At 41.6% G+C, this 20,866-nt stretch overlaps 1 protein-coding gene across 1 annotated transcript; it reads left to right on the top strand.

The window, feature by feature from the left end:
• The first annotated feature begins 1,882 nt into the window (after positions 1 to 1,882).
• On the top strand, positions 1,883 to 12,942 carry LOC132773859 (leucine-rich repeat, immunoglobulin-like domain and transmembrane domain-containing protein 1). The gene is made up of 2 exons (XM_060773412.2): positions 1,883 to 2,159; positions 10,860 to 12,942. The coding sequence occupies exons 1-2, from the start codon at positions 2,138 to 2,140 to the stop codon at positions 12,086 to 12,088; spliced, it is 1,251 nt and encodes a 416-aa protein (XP_060629395.2). The 5' UTR covers positions 1,883 to 2,137; the 3' UTR covers positions 12,089 to 12,942.
• Positions 12,943 to 20,866: the final 7,924 nt, after the last annotated feature.

Genomic DNA, 20,866 nt, shown 5'->3' with positions numbered 1-20,866 from the left:
GATGTTAGAGTTATATTCAACATGTCTAATGTCTATTGTCATTCTTCTTTCTTATGTATTATGATTTGTCTTTACTTTATTGATTTAATTCTCTCCTATTGTTATTGCCTACTTTTATTTATATTGTGTTCCTGTTGTAAGCCACTCCGAGTCTTCTCAAGGAGAGGGGGCAGGATATAAATAAAGCTTTATTATTATTATTATCATCATCATCATCATCATCATTATTGCAGTGATTCTGGACACAAATGATAATACATCTGGGGGATGCTGAGAGTGGCAGTCCAAAAAGATCAGCCTTCTCCAAGCCCAGAAGATCCTTCAAGGAAGAGCAAGTGTTGTAGGCGACATTTCAGAGCAGTGATTCTGGCCACAAACGGTAATAATACTTCTTGGGGATGCTGAGAATGGCAGTCCAAGAAGACCAGCCTTCCCCAAGCCCAGAAGATCCTTCAAGGAAGAGCAAGTGTTGTAGGCGACATTTCAGAGCAGTGATTCTGGACACAAATGGTAATAATATTTCTTGGGGATGCTGAGAATGGCAGTCCAAGAAGACCAGCCTTCCCCAAGCCCAGAAGATCCTTCAAGGAAGAGCAAGTGTTGTAGGCTACGTTTCAGAGCAGTGATTCTGGACACAAATGGTAATAATACTTCTTGGGGATGCTGAGAATGGCAGTCCAAGAAGACCAGCCTTCCCCAAGCCCAGAAGATCCTTCAAGGAAGAGCAAGTGTTGTAGGCTACGTTTCAGAGCAGTGATTCTGGACACAAATGGTAATAATACTTCTTGGGGATGCTGAGAATGGCAGTCCAAGAAGACCAGCCTTCCCCAAGCCCAGAAGATCCTTCAAGGAAGAGCAAGTGTTGTAGGCGACATTTCAGAGCAGTGATTCTGGACACAAATGGTAATAATATTTCTTGGGGATGCTGAGAATGGCAGTCCAAGAAGACCAGCCTTCCCCAAGCCCAGAAGATCCTTCAAGGAAGAGCAAGTGTTTAAGGCTACGTTTCAGAGCAGTGATTCTGGACACAAATGGTAATAATACTTCTTGGGGATGCTGAGAATGGCAGTCCAAGAAGACCAGCCTTCCCCAAGCCCAGAAGATCCTTCAAGGAAGAGCAAGTGTTGTAGGCTACGTTTCAGAGCAGTGATTCTGGACACAAATGGTAATAATACTTCTTGGGGATGCTGAGAATGGCAGTCCAAGAAGACCAGCCTTCCCCAAGCCCAGAAGATCCTTCAAGGAAGAGCAAGTGTTGTAGGCTACGTTTCAGAGCAGTGATTCTGGACACAAATGGTAATAATACTTCTTGGGGATGCTGAGAATGGCAGTCCAAGAAGACCAGCCTTCCCCAAGCCCAGAAGATCCTTCAAGGAAGAGCAAGTGTTGTAGGCTACGTTTCAGAGCAGTGATTCTGGACACAAATGGTAATAATACTTCTTGGGGATGCTGAGAATGGCAGTCCAAGAAGACCAGCCTTCCCCAAGCCCAGAAGATCCTTCAAGGAAGAGCAAGTGTTGTAGGCGACATTTCAGAGCAGTGATTCTGGACACAAATGGTAATAATATTTCTTGGGGATGCTGAGAATGGCAGTCCAAGAAGACCAGCCTTCCCCAAGCCCAGAAGATCCTTCAAGGAAGAGCAAGTGTTTAAGGCTACGTTTCAGAGCAGTGATTCTGGACACAAATGGTAATAATACTTCTTGGGGATGCTGAGAATGGCAGTCCAAGAAGACCAGCCTTCCCCAAGCCCAGAAGATCCTTCAAGGAAGAGCAAGTGTTGTAGGCGACGTTTCAGAGCAAGGAAGTGGCAACCCCGCCTCTGAGTCCTCCTGGCCCAGGAAAACCCCATGGCATTGAGAGACCCGCCCCAGCCGATGGTCAGAACTTGGCAAGTGGGGAGAGAGAGAAAGCAGGGAGGAGCCCGGCTTTCCCGTCGCCAGTGGCAGTGCTTATCGCTCGGGCGAGGCGGCTCTCCCTCCAATTCCCGGGGAAGCAGGAGGGACCCGCCCCTGGGTGGAAGAAGAAGGAGAGGAGGAAGAGGAAGGAAGAGTAGGCAGAGCCAGCAATGAAGGGCTGCGCCCCGAGGAGCGCCCACGGCATGGAGGATCCCTGAGAGAGGCTCCCTGCTGCAGAGAATGGCTCAGGACGGGGCCACAGGTGAGTGGATCCTTCTCTCTCCTCACTTTACCTGTGTGATCTACCTGCCAGGTGCATCTAACCAGGCCTGGGCAAACTTTGGCCCTCCGGGTGTTTTGGACTTCAACTCCCACAATTCTGTTAGGAATTGTGGGAGTTGAAGTCCAAAACACCTGGAGGGCTAAAGTTTGCCCAGGCCTGATCTACACTTTAGAGTTAACGCACTTTGGTGCTTTAACTAGCCTGGGAGAATCCTGAGAGAGTCTTTTGGCAGAGCAACCTTGTAACACTCCCAACTCCAATGATTTTATAACCATGGTTGCTGGAAATTAGATTGGTCTCAAACTATGTTAATTCTACAGTGTAGATGTACCCCCCAGGGTCTCCTCCCTGTATATAGCACTGTTTTGTGCTTGTTGATTTGGAGTCCTCCTCCCTGTATAGCACTCATATTGGAGCTGCGTTGTTTCCTGCTTGTTGAGTTGGAGGAAAGGTTTCCCAGAGCCCCCCCCCCCCCTTTCCTAGTTTCCAACAGACCTCACAACCTCTGAAGTTGCCTGCCATAGATGTAGGCGAAACGTCAGGAGAGAATGCTTCTGGAACATGGCCATATAGTCCGGAAAACTCACAGCAACCCAGTTTCCCAGAGGGTTTTGGATGGATGCAAACTGGGAGAAAGTAGACATTGTCCCCCCACTCTTTCTGAGACCCCCCCCCCCAATAATTTCATGGCAGGAGGAAGTTTGCCATGAAGGAATCAAATGCGGTGCCCGCTGTGTATGTAGTATTGCTGGTATCCTGGGAGACCAGCTTGGGTCAAGTGTATGTTTTTGAGTGAGAAGAGCAAGGCAGAGTTTTCTGGAGGCGGGTTTTAAAGGAACAGGGGCCTTGTTGTTCTCCGGGAAGAGACAAAAGAAAAAGGGTGGAGGGGAGGGGGATTCATTACCTGTCTCCGCCCCCAGCTTGCTGCCAAAGAGCATGGTAACAAAAAACCTGCCCAAGCCCACTTTTCTACACCCACCATCTCAGAAAAGAGAGAGGGAAGATTGCATAGAGAAGTTAAAAAGAAACACTGAGCCACTTCGAATTTACTACAGGTGAAACAAAAGTGATTAACAACAGATATCTGGGGTTGGGCTGACTTTTTTGTCAGTGGAAGCAAATGGATTTTGGAAATTAAAAGTGTCTCTAATTATCATGATTTCTTTTCATGTCAGGAGTGACTTGAGAAATAGCAAGTTGTTTCTGGTGTGAGAGAATTGGCCATCTGCAAGGACATTGCCCAGATGATGTTTTGAGTCCAAGTTTTGAGGGGGAAGCAGAATATAAATTCATATAAATAAATATGAATTTATTTATTTAGAGCCCCCAGTCGTGCAGCAAGTCAAACCACTGAGCTGCTGAACTTACTGACCAAAAGGTCAGCGGTTCGAATCTGAGCTTCCCCTGTTAGTCCCAGCTTCTGCCAACCTATCAGTTCAAAAACATGCAAATGTGAGTAGATCAACAGGAACCGCTTCGGCAAGAAGGTAACTGCACTCCATGCAGTCATGCTGGCCACATGATCAAGGAGGTGTCTACAGACAACGCTGGCTCTTTGGCTTAGAAATGGAGATGAGTATCACCCCCTCAGAGTTGGACATGACTAGTCTTAATGCCAAGGGGAAACCTTTACCTTACGTGTACTTTCAATGATAGTAATAATAGTCCCCATAGGGCAGAAAACTCTTGAAGGCGCACAAGAACACCCCCCCCCCTTACAAATCCCAGATTTCCACATGAAAAGGATATGAGTGTATAGTAAACTCAAAAGTTCACTGAGGTTGTATTTGAACTAAACATTATCTTGGCTGAAATAAATGCATCAGATATTCTCCTAGCAACAGGATACATCCTGTGTCTGTATCACAGAAATAGTTACTAGGAGACCTTCAACATACAGAGGCTACGCTTTGGATAATATGCCTCTCCCTGTATGTTCAAGCCCTTTGTCATATAACAGTCAATGACCTTCCTAATGAGGAAGAATAACCAATTGTCCCTGGAACCAGTCCTACAGCAGTTATAGGCAGAGTTTGGAAAATATTAATGTTGTACCAAAATTTCCAGAATTCTCCAGTAGTCCAATAAAGCCAGCTTTTCCCAAGCTCTGATTACAGGATACCTGCTCCTACTTCCTGGTATCAAAAAGAGAGGTAGGAAGTGCCAGTCTACTTTCTTCCCCAGCTTTTTTGTGTATGTACTTTACACCACACTAGCAAACAGCACAAAATCCTTTGGCATCAGGGGTGGAGAATATGTGTGTCTTTGTGGAGCTACAATTCTTAGTATGCTTCATCACTGATTAAGCATGCTGGGAATGATGGGATCACAGAATCATAGAGTTGGAAAAGAAACAGGAAAATCACATTCAAAGCAACCCAACATTGGAAGGACCACAGGTGTTGCATGAAGAAGACCTGGTCCTGATGTCTCCTCTGACTTAATGAATTGTGGGAATGATTGTAGGCAGAGCCTCCTGGGTGTCTTATGATTCAGGGGAACAGGGTCAAGTAAGCTAAATCATTACGAATTAACGACATAATAACTTCCTGGCTTTTTCTATGGGAATTGTAGAAAGAACATGCCAAAGCTATTGTACAAAGAACATTGAGACAAGGACTTCAAGGTTCTTTATTTGATGTCACATTTAAACCCTCTAACTCAGGGGTCCTCAAACTAAGGCCCAAGGGCCGGATACGGCCCTCCAAGGTCATTTACCCAACCCTCGCTCAGGGTCAACCTAAGTCTGTAACTACTTGAAAGCACACAATAACTACAACAATCCTATCTCATCAGCCAAAAGCAGGGCCACACTTCCCATTGAAATACTAATAAGTTTATAATGTTTAAATTGTTCTTCATTTTAATTATTGTATCAGTTTTAAGTGTTGTTTTTTTGTTTTGTTTTTTTGCACTACAAATAAAATATGTGCAGTGTGCATAGGAATTCATTCATGTTTTTTCCCCAAATTATAATCTGGCCCTCCAACAGTTTGAAGGACTGTGACCTGGCCCTCTGTTTTAAAAGTTTGAGGACCCCTGCTCTAAGTATCCTGATATAACAAGGACAATCCTCATTAATCATCTCTTATTCCACCTAGTTTGCATTCAATGGATTCAAACTACAAGACAAAAGATTCCACAAAACATTAGGAAAAACTTTCTGACAGCGCTGTTTGGCAGTGGAATATTCTGCCTTGGGGTGTGGTGGGGTCTCCTTCTATGGAGGTTTTAAATCAGAGGCTGGATGGCCTTCTACTGGGAGTGCTTTGATTGTGTCCCTGCATGGTGCAGTTAGGACTGGATGGCACTTGTGGTCCCTTCCAACTATGATAAGTTTCTTAAAATGCTCTTGTTTCTCTTTCCTCCCCCCATTTCCCCATTTTTCCTCTCCTAATATATGTCGCTGCTGAGTTTAGAATTCTAAAGTATTTTACACTCACTTCATTGGGAGGAGAGTGAGCCCTTCCTAATAGTAGAGTTAGGAAAATACAAACTGTTGCCATCTCTCCTGTCTTGTGTGTTCTTCCTCCTTATTAACTTTTTCTGTATTGACCATACTTTGATGTTGCTTGGCCAAACATGTCCTGGTCTCCATCTCTAAAATGTTGTTGTCATCTCCCTGTCCTGGAATATCGCCAACTGCAGCCCATCAGATGCGTAACAGAATATTGAATAAATACAGAAGGGGCAGGGACTGTGCCAATCCAGGGCACTGAATATAATAAACTGTGTGTTGTCTTTCCTTCTTTGCATTCTACACCCATCTTCCCAGAAGTAGTTCCTGCAACTGAAATATTTTGATCTTAAAATAGGAAGCTTTCTGGCATGAAGTTCCTCATATCTGAAGATGCAAGATGGTGCAACTTAACAGCACATACATGTCTGGATCATTTCCCCCCTAATAAGCAGTTATTTCCTTCTCTCACACACTGATATCTTCAAGTAGAATCAGGGGCAGCTCAACCCATTACACAAAGTAAGCATTCACAGTATAGTTGATTTTGCCCAGGGGTGCTCTTGAGGTGCTCTTGGGGGAAAATAGACCTTGTCATATGCGAGTTGTAGTTACTGGGATGTATAGTTCACCTACAATCAAAGAGCATTCTGAACTCCACCAATGATGGAATTGAACCAAATATGGCACACAGAACTCCCACGACGAACAGAAAATATATATCAGTAATTGGTTGGGGGGGGGGGGGCGCCAAAATACTCTTTGCTTACAGTTGAAAATTACCTAGGGCCGCCTCTGAGTAGAATTTATTTATTTATTTACTGCACTTATATCCCGCCTTTCTCACCCTGAAGGTGACTCAGGGAAGCTCACAACAAAGACACAGAGGTGTTTATCTCAATGTTGTTTTTTTACCATCTATTGGGCTGATGAGTCAGTCACATACCTGAAGCCTGTGTTTTCAGGGTAACTTGGAAACAGAGAACTCATCATCTCCCCTGGTAGGAAGACACATTACATTTTACTTTCCTTTGGTGCTCATAACAGAGAATGGTTGCTCCTGTTTTGTGTTTATATGTTATGCCCAAAGTGCAAAAAGAGAGTGTGCACACTCATTCGGGTCTTTTTTTATCATTACACAATTAATGGCACTTTATTACCACTGTAACTGTCATGACTGCATTCTACAGAAGTCTAGAATTTGGTATTTTGCTGACGCTCTCTTGACAGTGAATTCCAAATAACTCAAAACTAAAACAAATGCATGAAGGTCAAAGTGGTATAAAAGTGCTGCAATTGTATACTGTTGGTGAGAGGCCTAGGTGAAAACAACTAGGCATAGGGGGTGGTTTAAGAGGCAGAAGACCCATATTTGGCTGCTTAATGAAAGGATAGTCGTCCTGTCCATTTTTGCATAGAAAACCTGTAAAGACTTTCAGTGACTTGACCTAAATTTGGTGCTAAGGAGGAAATATGCATATTTATTTATTACTAGCTGACCCCTGCCCCGTGTTGCTGTAGCCCAATCTGTGTATATGTGTTTTGTGTTTGTATATATGTGTGTATATGTGTATATATATTTGTGTATATGTGTATATATGTAGTTTTGCGCATGCGTTGTAATGTAGTTTTTATTTTTTGGCTTTTTAAGTCTCTTCCGCTGTGTTTTTCAGTGTTTTTATGAGTCACTCGCTTCCCCACAGCATCTGCTGCTTGAAGTAGACACTTCACTCCCTTTAATGGAGGAAAGGACAATGCTGAACCATTTTCTCCTAGGACACTCTTAAAGGCACCAACGAGTAGGCATTTTTAAAAGGAAAGTATCTAGAATCTGCTCCTGGTTTGCGGGAAAAATATAGTCATCCCTCCACATTCATTGCAGTTAAGGGCTCAGGACCCCTCACTAAAATGGAAAAAAGTGAATTTAAAAACCACTATCTCTTTTACACGAGACAACTGTGCGCTAGACATCTCCAGGTCCTCCATCACAACTCTACAGTCAAAATCTGCCAGAAGTTCACCATAGAATCAGAATGGAAGACTTACAAATGCCTGGTAAAGTATTCTTTCTAGAAATGTCTAGGTCCTCCTGTGAAACATTATAGTGGAAATTGACCCTAGAGTCACTTTGGAGAGTCTAGAGATTACTAAATAGACCATATTAATAAAATCTATGAATAATCAAACCTGCAAAAGGCAAATCCAAAAACAAAGAGGAGGGCCTCCTGTACTCAAAACAGTGCAAGGGAAACTCTGCAGATGGTGATTGTCATATTTATTTATATCCTGACTTTTCTGATGGGTTAAATCACTGAGCTACTGAACTTGCTTACCGAAAGATCGCAAGTTCAAATCCGGGGAGCAGTGTGAGCTCCTGCTGTTAGCTCCAGCTTCTGCCAACCTAGCAGTTTGAAAACATGCAAATGTGAATAGATCAATAGGTACTGCTCCGGTGGGAAGGTAACAGTGCTCCATCCAGTCATGTCAGCCACATGAACTTGGAGGTGTTGATGGACAACGTCAACTCTTCGGCTTAGAAATGGAGATGAGCACCAACCCCCAGAGTCGGACATGACTGGATTTAATGTCAGGGGAAAACCTTTACCTTTACCTTTTCTGAAAATTGGGTCTCAAAGAGTGTCTTACCATTTCTGGAGGCTTCCAGGAACACCAGAAGCTCTCTTTTTGGGCAGAAAAAAGACTGGGGTAGAAGAGAAGGGATGCCAAAACATTGTTGGGAGCTCCTGCATGGTCTTAGGTCAACATTTTGTGCCCCAGTCTAACAGTTGTGTTAGCTCTGACTGCATGACCACTGAAAGGGTCACAATCCCCTTTGTGAATACTGATGTAATCTACCTTCCTGTGTCTAACAGCCGCCTGGTTCAGATGCCTGAAAGGAAATCAAACAACAAAAGCACATTTATGAAAGAAGTCCTCCATTGTTAAACAAGGCTTGAACAGGCAGGAAATTTGAGCATACAATTACAACCCTCTCCCAGTGCTGCCTTATTTTGGGGGCCCTATTGCTCTAAACTTCACTGGGAACGGTATTACATAATGCCATGCAATCCTGTGAAACTAGATACTACAGTAACAAGTTGTGACCCTTCTGACAAAAATCCCATGCCTATTTACATATCTTTCAACATTTTAATTTGGCAAAGACAGTCCTGATTAATTTTCTAATGTTTCACTTTTTCAACTGCTTTTAAAATTCTTGTTTCTCTCTTCTCCTCTCATTCCTTCTTTTGTCTTCAGTGCTGCAAACTGAATTTAAAATACAAAACAGACTCAAAAAGAGCAGCATCATACTTTTCCCTTTAGGTTGAGTCAAAAACAAACTGCTGTAGCCTCTCTTAACTTGTCTTTTCGTCTCCTTTAATAACTTTATCACACATTATTGCTCAACCAAACACAACTTGGACTTTCATCTGTGAAAAGTTGGATGGGATGCATTCAGCTCAACAGACATATGGCTAATTGATAAAAATGGATGCAAATTCTGCTCTGTGAGTTCGTTGGAAAACGGTTACTGACTCTAAGCTGCTACTTTATGATTTGAACATTATCCCTGGACTGCTAACAGCAACAGGAGGAAAAGCTGATGTCATTGGTCAGGAAAGGTGCAGGGAGGAACCACATTCCAGCACAGTGTTTTTAATTGTTCCACTGCTGCTGCCTAGATTAAATCAATGTCTTCTGAACCAAATCCAACCCACCAGAGCTTCCGATTCCCAAACAATGGCCAAAGCAAAATCACTCTCGAGTTGCAATAGTGTTTGCCTCTCCCTCAAAAATGGATCATGTTTCTAAAGGGATGCCAGTACAAAGCAAATTACCCCACACTGATTTGAAGTGAAGCTTTTTCAGCTTATCAACAGTTCATTCGTATCTAGATCTTTAGCATTCCCCTTTTTTGAGCATTCCCATGCTTTGTTTGTCTTACATGTAGTCATTTCTAGAAGGGTTAACTCAAAGTAGTTTTAATTTCACATCACTTTAAACAAATAATTGATTTTTTTAGTTCTTGGTATTAAGGTACACACACACACACACACACACAATAACTTGGGGACCTGGTCGTGTCCAGCTTATTAGAAGAAGGCATTGTCTGTTTTGCGTTGTTAGGTAATATCACTTAAGTTTGGTCCAGATCCAATGTTGACTGGGTTTAGTGCTCTCTGAATAATGAAGAACTACAACTCCAGATTCCAAGGGCAATCACCTCCAAAGCCTGCCAGTATTTGCAATTGGCCATGTTGGTTCTGTGGGCCAAGTTTGCTCCAGATCCATCGTTAGCTGAGTTTAGTGCTTTCTGAATAAGGGTGAACCACAGCTCCCAAATTCCCAGGGCAATCACCCCCAAACCCCACCTGCATGCACAGTTAACAATGTTGGGTCTGTGTGCCAAGTTTGGTCCAGATCTCACGTCAGCTGGGTTTAGTGCTTTCTGGATGCAGGTGAACTACACCTCCCAAAACCAAGGTCAATTCCCACAGACCCATGCAGTATGTTCAGTTGGTCATGGGGCTTCTCTTTTCCAAGTTTGGTCTTGGTCCATTGTCAGTGGGGGTCACTGTTTCTATGGATGCAGGCGAACTACAACTCCCAAAATCATAGTCAATCCCCCCCAACCCCCCCCCCCCCCAATGTCCCTGAAACTTCTCCAGTATGTTTTGTTGGTCATCGGAAGTCTATGAGCCAAGTTTGATCCAGGTCCATCATTCGAATCAAGCACAGTTAGTGGGGATAAGAGACAGAGCCTTCTCAGTCATGGTCCCTCGGCTGTGTAACTCCCTCCCCAGTGACATTAGATCAGTCCCCTCCCTTCTGGCCTTCAGAAGGAAAGTGAAAACATGGCTTTGGGATCAAGCCTGCAGAGAATAGTGCAGTGCAATAACAGATGCAATATGTGCAATGAGTATTGGAATGGCCCTGGACTACGATTATGGATGGTATGGTTTTAATATTGAATGTAATGTTTTCAAATGTTTGATATGTATTCATTTTAATTTTAATTTTAATGTTTATTGGAATTGTATGTTGCTCTAAGGCATTGAGTAATTGCCTATATGTAAGCCACCATGAGTCCCCTTCGGGATTGAGAAATGTGGGGTATCAATAGGATAAATAAATAAATAAATAAATAAATAAATAATCTTATTCTTACAAATACATAAACTTGTGAGAAATGACTGGTGCTTGCACTTTCTTTGCTTTAGGTCACAAGAGGCGGGCAGTCATCTTCTTTGTCATGGCCCTGTTAGCCACCGAACCTGCCTTGGGATCTCTGGAGGAGACTTGCAATTGCAGCACTGCTATTGATTTCCATCTGTTCCAGACCGGATTGGTTCCTGAGATGTGTTGTGTGAATCTTAGCAGGACTACCATTGACATGTTGGACTGGAGCATTTTCTCTGGAATTGTGGGATTGAGAGAGCTCTACCTCTCAAATTGTGGCATATCTGATATTATCAGAGCAGATAATGGTTCGTCATCCTTAGAGATTCTACACTTGGATCATAACCAGCTAAGTACACTCCCAGACAGTTTCCTGAAAAATGCACCCAGTTTGCATGTCCTTCAATTAGAGAGCAACCAGCTCCAGAAATTACCCGAATCATTCCTAGAAGCATCTGACCAAATCCAGGTCATTCACCTTGAGTTCAATAATTTAACTTCCCTCCCCTCTGGGATTTTTAAATCATCCCTCCTTGAACTAGGCCTCTCCAACAACAGCTGGGACTGCACTTGCACCTTATTTGTAAATGTGGACAATGTTCAGCTTGCGCCACTGGACCCTGAGATAATTTGTAGCACACCACAACGTTTCCATGGCCTGAACATCAAGAACATTCCTAGGCAGGAACTGTGCCGGAACCATACCCTTACAGCTCTCCTCATCAGCCTGCCTTTGGTGGCCATCCTAGTTTTGGTCATCTGCTGCTTTTGCAGACAGAAGAAAAAGACCAGCTATGTTATCCGTAGCAGGAAAGAAAGCCACCTAGCAATAGGAGAGAAGAATGGTAGCAAAGGGTCAGGGGACCATCATAGCTACATGCCTTGTGATCTGCCTATTGTACCTGCTGCAGAAAGTGAGAAGAACATCTTGTTGAGAAACCAAGTCTTGCTGAAGCCTTCAGCAGCACTACTGGGGAGCAACAGAGACCTCTATGAGGAGGTAGAGATCAAACTGGGGTCCTCTGAGGATTCCATGGTGCAAGGAGGCCTTGATCAAGACAAATCAGGGTCCAACAAACTGGCTGTGGGCGAGGAAGGTGTCACAGGTGGTGAGTCCGAGGCTGAGACTGTGAGTGTGACGGACGTCCTGAAGGACTCAGCAGACCGTGAGAAACTCTATATGAACCAGTCAGATTATTATAACCTGGTGCCCGGGATTGAACTGGAGGATTCAGACCACATGGAGTATGAGAACATTGACCTTGGCTGAGGCCAAGCGGCTGAAAATGGGCATCACCGATTATCTTTCATCTGTTAGAGGGGCAGGAACACCAGCCAGAGACAATGTGCAAAGTCCCCTACTGATTAGTTATTTCATGTAAACAATGTTATGCTCTGTAACATTTGTTTCTATGTTTTAGGGCCTTTTGTATGGGAAATCTGTCATTGCCAAAAATGAAGAAAATACAGTATATCTTACACTAAGGCTGATCCACCCATTCTGAGAGGCATTTGGAGAGGTGGACTCTGTTGACGGCAGTTTCTTTCTAGCCATTTGTTGCTATGCATGAAACTTAGTTTGCAGGGTTTTTTTTAATGTTTATGCCTATTTTTAGAAAGCAAAGCAATCTGACATTTTATTTTTAAAGACTTTTAGCATGCTATTCTATGTATTCCCTACATGGGATTGTATGAGATTCCCTCCTAAATTCCCATACTCTCTCCTGACCTACATTCCTGCTGTGTGAGTTGGTCTCTCTAGTCTCTTTCCCTCCAAACTCCACTAAATGGAGTTTGTGCTCTAGGAATTTATTTATTTTAAGAACTGGGATTTCATGCTGCAGCATATGGAAAGAGAGTGGCACCTGGTGGACAGGAGAGCACACATCTGGTCTCACTAGAATAATAAACTATCCCTTATCTGAAAATACAAAATCTAAAATATTTCAAAATCCAATTGTCCACTTGAGTGGTTAAGATAGTACCACCTTTGCTTTCTGATTCAAGATACACAAAATTTGTCGAAGGCTTTCATGGCTGGAATCACTGGGTTGCTGTAGATTTTTCGAGCTATATGGCTATGTTCTAGAGGCACTCTCTCCTGATGTTTCACCTGCGTCTATGGCAAGCATCCTCAGAGATAGTGAGGTCCTCACTATCTCTGAGCATGCTTGCCATAGATGCAGGTGAAACGTCAGGAGAGAATGCCTCTAGAACATGGCCATATAGCCCGAAAAAACCTAGAACTACACAAACATTGTTTCATATACATAATTATTAAAATATTGTTTATAATATTATCCTCAGGCTATGTGTACAAAATGCATATGAAACATAAATTAATTTAATGCTTAGATTGGGGTCCTATCTTCAAGACATCTCATTGTGTATGTATATACAAATAAAAATACTCCAAAATTCGAGAGGGGGGGGGGCTGAAATCCAAAACAGTTCTTTTCCCAGGCATTTTTGGATAAGGGATATTCAGCCTGTATGTGTTCCAAGATGTCCAGTATTCCCTTACATCAGACATGGGAATTATGTAGCCTTTGAAATGTTGTTTGCAATCCTAGCAAACATATTAATGTCTGAAAGCACTTAGGATATAACAGCAAATAAAGATCAACACTCAAAGACAGGGGAACTCCAGACAAGAAACAATCAGGGACAACTAATCACCTCTCAGCAAAGGAGTCCCCAGGCAGTAACAAGCCACACCAAAAAACTGTCAGGCCATCAAATGCTAATCAAAGCGGCCAATGGCAACATTCACACTTGCCTCCAACATACAAGAGTTCTTTCTTCCACCCTGGATGTTCCACAGAGATATGAACCCAATTTTCCTAGTTTCCAACAGCCCTCACAGCCTCTGAAGATGCCTGCCATAGATGCAAGTGAAACACCAGGAGAGAATGCTTCTAGAACATGGCCATACTGCCTGAAAAACTTACAACAACCCAGTGATTCTGGCCATGAAAGCCTTCAACAATACTTAAGATATTATCATTTAGATATAATATATCTAATCTAGGCTAACTTTTATCCATTTCTTTTAGTTTGTTTTATAAGATTTGATACACATGTAGCTTGATCAATGGGTGGAATGCCAGACAATTGAGTTACCTGTTGAGTCAAAGGTGGCTTTTTCTACCTCTCCCAGAGTACACCTACATTGTAGAATTAATGCAGTTTGGTACCACTTACATTGCTATGACTCAATACAATAGAATCCCAGGAGTTGTAGTTTGACAAGATCTTTAGACTACTCTGCCAAAGAACATTAGTGCCTCCCCAAATTACAACTCCTCTACGATTCCATAGCATTGAGCCATGGCAGTTAAAGTGTTATCAAACTGGATTAAGTCTACAGTGTAGATGCACCCCCAGTCTTCTGATCCAGTATGGCGGAATAAAGAACTATTGGCCTTGAAAACACAGCTTTCCAAATACCCACAGTAATACGTAAGCAATGCATAGGCACTTGTATATTGCTTGAGTTCCCTTTTTGTACTGAACAGTTCCAGTATTCTTGCTGTAGCATGTCCGTTTCGAAAAAAGGAAGAAAAAGCAACATGTATAAATAAAGTGGGACAAACTGTTATCTTCTTCCTTTTAAGAATGTTATTACCAAAGGAGAAGTGAACAGTATTGCTTTATGTTGTTGTATTGCAATCCTGTTCCATCCTGTTGAATGGAAGCCAATCCTTGGTCACTGCATGTAAGTTTCTGTTGCTTATGAACTCTGCATTTGGCACTCTGCTAATCACCCCCAAGTGAGGGTTATTTTTGAGCCTAACAGCTCTTGATTCCCAACAATTCCCCCATGGATTTATGGTGCTGTTACCCAGTTATGAAAACAAAATGTACCGTATCCTCTTACCACTTCAATTAACAAGACGAGGAGCATTCACAACTTTGTTCAGGTTGGACTTGTCCTTTGCTAGTAACATGTTTTCAAGAATATTCATGGCTTCCAAGTGAGACAACATGAATAATGGCATGGCCGCTGGGACCCTAAACATGCCTGTTGCCATGGTGTAACCCTATAGCCTCATGAAAAGGGTATCTGCCCATTCAATTTCAATTCAGAGAGCATCATTATGTGAAGATGCAACCTTACAACTCTGTTCCTCAGACTTACACCCAGGGGCGGCTCAACCCATTACGCAAAGTAAGCATTTGCAGTATAGTTGATTTTGCCCAGGAGTGCTCTTGAGGTGTTCTTGGGGGGAAATAGACCTTGACATATGCGAGTTGTAGTTACTGGGATGTATAGTTCACCTACAATCAAAGAGCATTCTGAACTCCACCAATGATGGAATTGAACCAAATATGGCACTCCCACGACGAACAGAAAATATGTATCAGTGATTGGTTGGGGGGGGGGGGGGGGCAAAATACTGTTTGCTTACCATTGAAAATTACCTAGGGCCACCTCTGCTTACACCTCAGCTAAAAGCCTGCATCAATTGCAAACCTATGTACTAGTTACAGAAGTCGCCAGCCCCCTAGTGACTGAAGATTGCACTGTTGGTTTCAAACATTAACATATTAAAATTAATGTTGAAAAAACCTACTAAACCATAGATGTGCAGTCCTAGGGTTCCAATATTAGTATGCATGCTATATTTTGCATGTCTTTTGTTCTTGAAACCATGATGCCGACAGACAAGCACACATGTCACACACTGTAAAATGGATAAGCTTTATTTTTATTATTGGTGACAAATTCCCAAAACCTCAAGAATGGAGACATGCATACTACTACAGGGTTTTTTTTTCTGGATTAGTGTTTTCTCTCTCATTGGATTAAAAGTGGTTTTAGTAGTGGGAAGGCATTATCAATCTCATTTTCAGTAGAGCACAAGGTTCAATGCACAAGCTAGGCAAGAGACAAAAAGAAGAGCTCCTTGCATGTGTCTGTTACAGATTTTCATTACACAAGCAAGAAGCATGCTTGGAAACGATGAGTAAATGTGTGTACTATTTCTAATTAAATAACTAGGCAGAAATTCAACAGGTTCAGATTTCCAAATGATTTCATGTGTACAGCATTAGCTGTTTTGCCTGATGTATTAATAAAGATACATGTTTCACCACCAAAACAAGAAGTGTGGTAAATATCTAGTCAGACTGTCGGCACATGATTTCCCAGTGACTTCCTACTTCTGCAGGAAATATTGTGTTCACCCACCTGCAAACTCTTCCCACCTGACAAGACCATGCATTCATGACGTCCATCCACCAGAAATCAGTGTAACACAACCAGCCTACAACTGACTCACAGTTACTGTGGACATAATTTGGGGAGCACTGTCTTCATACTTTATTGTTTCCCATGTTGAAATTGAAGGTGGTTGGAGGGAGAGCTTACAAGTAGCTTCCAGGATCCTTTCTTTCCCATTGTTGGCTTGATAGGTACCAGTTCAGCCATCCAGCCATCATTTAGCAGTTTCAGGCAAGCCCAGAAGAAGAGGAATAAAGCAGGAAAGATGGGGACTTTGTTATGATAATAAGAGAAAGCTTCCAAATTAGCTCCATGCCAGCCCTGTTTTCAATATGAGAAATGCTTTCAAACAAAATCGGGGAATGTGTGCATCTCCAGGTGTTACATTTTGATTCCCAGCAGGCCAAATCAGCAGACCTAATCATGATGATAATGGGAACACCAATCTCAACAAGGTCTTGACTCCCATATGTTCCCATCATGTCATTATGATGGGAACATATGGGTGTCAAGACATACAACTCTGTTCCTCAGACTTAAGCCCCAGCTACAAAGCCTGTATCAATTGCAAACCTATGTGTTAGTTACAGACTAGTGACTGAAGATGAGACTTAGTTTCAAGAAATAATAATAATAATAATAATAATAATAATAATAATAATAATGCTTTATTTGTACCCTGCTACCATCTCCCCAAGGGACTCGGTGCGGCTTACATGAGGTCGAGCCTAAACACAACAATACAGGCAATAATACAACAATACAAGCAATTAAAGGAAAACATCAACGATAAACATATAACATTATCAATAAGACAACATACAATTAAAACTGTGGGAAGGCCAAATGTAAAAATTAAAATTGGAATAGTGCTGAGACATGGATGAAAAGATGATAGTGGTGTTTGTGGAAGACATACGAGCAGACCTAAAAGTATAAAGTGCTTTGGAGGGACAAAGATAACTTCTGTTTTTTAAAAAAGTTTAATTAGCTTTCAAGTGATCCTAAATTTAAAAATGAAGTAGAATATTTTTTTTGCTTCTCCAGAGGGGCATAATTTCCTAATTTCTGGCCATATTGGGCAAGACTGACAGGAGCTGGAAGACCAACCGCATCCCATACAAAGACATTGTTTAATCCTATATTTCAAAGGAAAGAACTGGCCTCTGGGTCTTCCCACCTAAGAAAACTTTATGAAATAAAGGGGGGTTGCCAAAAGTCATCAGGTGACTTGAAGACAAGCCCAAACATGCTCAAAAGAATAATATAGCAAAAGAGGGACTTCTAAAAGACAGATTTACGAGCAGTAATAACCAGTGCAAACGCAGCAAGCCTATGTTACCTGTGGGAAATATATTACTTTAGGAGAGTGTGGAGCTGTAAATTCATTATCTGAATAAAGTCCAGTCAAGTTTCCCTGGGGAAAAATGCTCCCCCATCAGTCAGTTATTTGGGCAGGAAGGACAGACATAAATAAGTTTACACAGTAAGACCACTGTATTTGTGGGTGATACATTCCCAGCAGCTGGATCACAGTTGCGTGAAATCTCAGATATGATCAAACACCATTAAATTACTTCTCTTCCAGTTCCAGCATATCACAAGGTTGTGTTAGAGGACCTAGAAAGGTATCTTCTCTAAGAATTTTCTATATCCTATAATGAAACTGTATAGTCGCCTCCAGGGAAGGAATACCACAACATCACTTGGAGCATCTAGAACATGCCTAGAGAGAGAGAGACCATTATTCCCTGGGCCTAGGTAAATGAAACTATGGCTATGGGCTCCATGGTTATGGGGCCTCTTATTGTTTTAAGGAACTGTTGCTTATAGAAGCTTCTTTCATATACCTAGTTTATGTCTGCTTTTCTGCATGTGGCACTACATTATGTGATGCGGTTAAACCTATAGTATTATTAGGTGTTCAAAATGCAGGTGTGTAAGAAACCTGCTCTCCAACTGCTCTCCAACTTCAGCATGTTCATCTGAAGGTATGAGCAGATGCTTATACAAGTACAAGAGTGCATAAATTAACTGCTAATGTGCAAGCAGGGATCCTACTTTTTGCAAATCGTATTAAACTGTAACAAAGATAAATTATGACCATGTATATCACCTGAGCATTTAAACAGTTCTCTGTTCTTGAACAGCTAATAGCCACCAATCTATCACTCTGTGCACTTTAGTATATTGATCACAAGGAAGATACTTAAAAGGAATGGACAAGAGCTTTCTGGCTCTTTCTGCATGTGTGAGGACAACTGCAATAAATTGCAGTCTAACAGGTAAGAACTTCATTTTCACTCTCCTACATGAGGAAAGTATTAAGTACCATGGGAACATTTTCCTGAAAGGATTTCTGTGTATTTATCAGTTCTGTGACTAATGTTATAGCTTTTACATTTTAAAACATCACCATTAATATTATTGATAATACTAAAGTACTATTAATATAAAATTACAACCAAAGCTATGTTCAACTGATGAATATCAAGCTGTGCCTCTAAGTAAACATTTCCAATCTGTGTTGTCGAATGCTTCCGTGGCTGGAATCATTGGGTTACTATGAGTTTACCGGGTTGTATGGCCATGTTCCAGGAGCATTCTCTCCTGACATTTCACCCACATCTATGGCAAACATCCTCAGAGGTTGTGAGGTCTGTTGGAAACAAGTGAGGTTTATATATCTGTTGAATGTCCAGGGTGGGAGAACGAACTCTTGTCTGCTTGAGGCAAGTGTGAATGTTGCAATTGGCTACCTTGATGAGAATTTAATGGCCTTGTAGCTTCAACTTCAGTCTGGAAGTTGAACCTGTTTAATTCTATCTCAATGAGTTCAGGGCAGGGCTTAGTAATAAGTAAATTAGAATCATGGAGTCATGGAATCATAGAGTTGGAAGAGACCTCATGGGCCATCTAGTCCAACCCCTATCTATAGCTATATACTCACATTATGTCTTTAAAATATCCAAATTTTTCGGGGGGGGGGGGCATTCTTTGTTGTGTGGCAGGTTCCTGTTTACTGTTAATGCCTTAAGATTCAACTTAGCTGGTAAGCACCATAGAGAAGCAATCCATCCTGCTCCAAAGAGAAAGATTGCTGTCTCTGGAGAGCCTGGAGTGACTGATGATTAACAGTAGAAACTCTGTAGTAAAGCAATAGCAGACTATTTGGATACAAATAATGAATACAGTCAATAGTTTTATCCAAGCAGTTTCAACTCAACTAGACCAACTGACTTAGTGGGACTTACATAAGTCACTATTAAACAGGATATTGTCCCACGATTTGCATTTAAGCAAAACATGAGTACTTTTCCAAGTTCCTTTGTTGCATATCAAGTGATTTTCTAATATGGGAAAAATTATGTGTAAATTAAAGACTGGATGTACATCCACAAATATTTGCAAATACTAATTCCACATTTCCCTATTTAGAATGTATTGGTTTGCAGAAAAATGCAAACTCAGACACTTCCTTGTACCTTTATTTCGGTAATACAAGAATGGCTTTAGAAATATTTCATTTTGGTGACATGCTTTTTAGACATGCATAATTTCATGACATAGTAATTCAGTTTTACTGGCAAACCGGAGGTTCAGCCAACCCCTTATAAGAGATACGGACACATAGATAAATTGTAAAAACAAAATGTACGGAGACACAACATATCTCATAAAACCCTTTTGTTTATATTTTAAAGTATATAATTTATAAGATAATACTATACATTTTCAACTTTTTGTCATTTATGAGTAACAATATACAAATAAAAATGTATAGCACTAATAAAAGAACTGGTTACCATTTTAATGAGATGTATGATGTTGATGGAATGAACACAGCTTTTGAATATTTGGGGGAATATTAGATAAAGATACTCAGATGTTGTCACCAGGCATTTTTGAGCTTCCACATTTTAGTGGTATTTTTTATTTCACATAGGGGTTTCTCGTTACGTTTTTGTGACACACTTATACATCGCAGCCAACATTTTGGAAAGTTCTGATATAGGTGCTTGCATACTGATGGCATGGATTGTGTTTACACCTTCAAATCATTTTCAACTTATGGTGACTCTAAGGTGAACCTAGAACCAGTGTGGTATAGTGATTTGGACACTAGATTGTGATTGAATTGTGACTCTGGAGACAAGAGTTCAAATCCCTGATTGGTCATAAAAGCCACTAGATGACCTTGGCCAAGTCACACCCTCTCAATCTCAGAGGGAAGCAGTGGCAAACCACTTCTGGAGACATTTTGCCAAGGATATCTCATATATTAGTCTGCTTTAGGGTAGTCATAGGCTGGCAATTATTTGAAGACACACAACAACAACAACAAGACTAGCCCATAATATGGTTTCCTTCAAAAGATATATTCACAGGGAACTTGATTTTGCCTTCCCCTGAGGCTGAGAATGTGCAGCTTGCCCTGGGTTGACTCACTGGGTTTCCATGACTGAGCAGGGATTTGAACCTTGCTCTTCAAAGTTGTAGTCTAATCTGCAAATCTTTATACCACACTGGCTCTCCATGACATGGATATCGTACTCCAAAATACACATATCTGAAAAAATCATTGAAATCTGCAAAATCCCATGCTAATATAAATTAATTTTAAATGTATGTTTAGATTCCCTCACTTTGCCCTTTTATACTAGTGGAACTATCTCTTGAAAATGTAAAAATAAGTCAGTGTTATGTTGTGGAAGGCTTTCATGGCTGGGTTGCTGTGAGTTTTCCTGGCTGTGTGGCCATGTTCCAGAAGCATTCTCTCCTGAAAGCTTCTGGAACCTCCTCAACCTCTGAGGATGCCTG

This window comes from Anolis sagrei, chromosome 4 (assembly GCF_037176765.1).
Source record: "Anolis sagrei isolate rAnoSag1 chromosome 4, rAnoSag1.mat, whole genome shotgun sequence".
NCBI lineage: Eukaryota > Metazoa > Chordata > Lepidosauria > Squamata > Dactyloidae > Anolis > Anolis sagrei.
This window is presented reverse-complemented; position numbering and strand designations above follow the sequence as displayed.

Excerpts from the sequence above, each read along its gene's own strand:
- LOC132773859 (XM_060773412.2), top strand. The coding sequence starts at position 2,138 with ATGGCTCAGGACGGGGCCACAG. Across the intron at positions 2,160-10,859 it reads GGCTCAGGACGGGGCCACAG|GTCACAAGAGGCGGGCAGTC; the intron begins GTGAGTGGATCC and ends TCTTTGCTTTAG.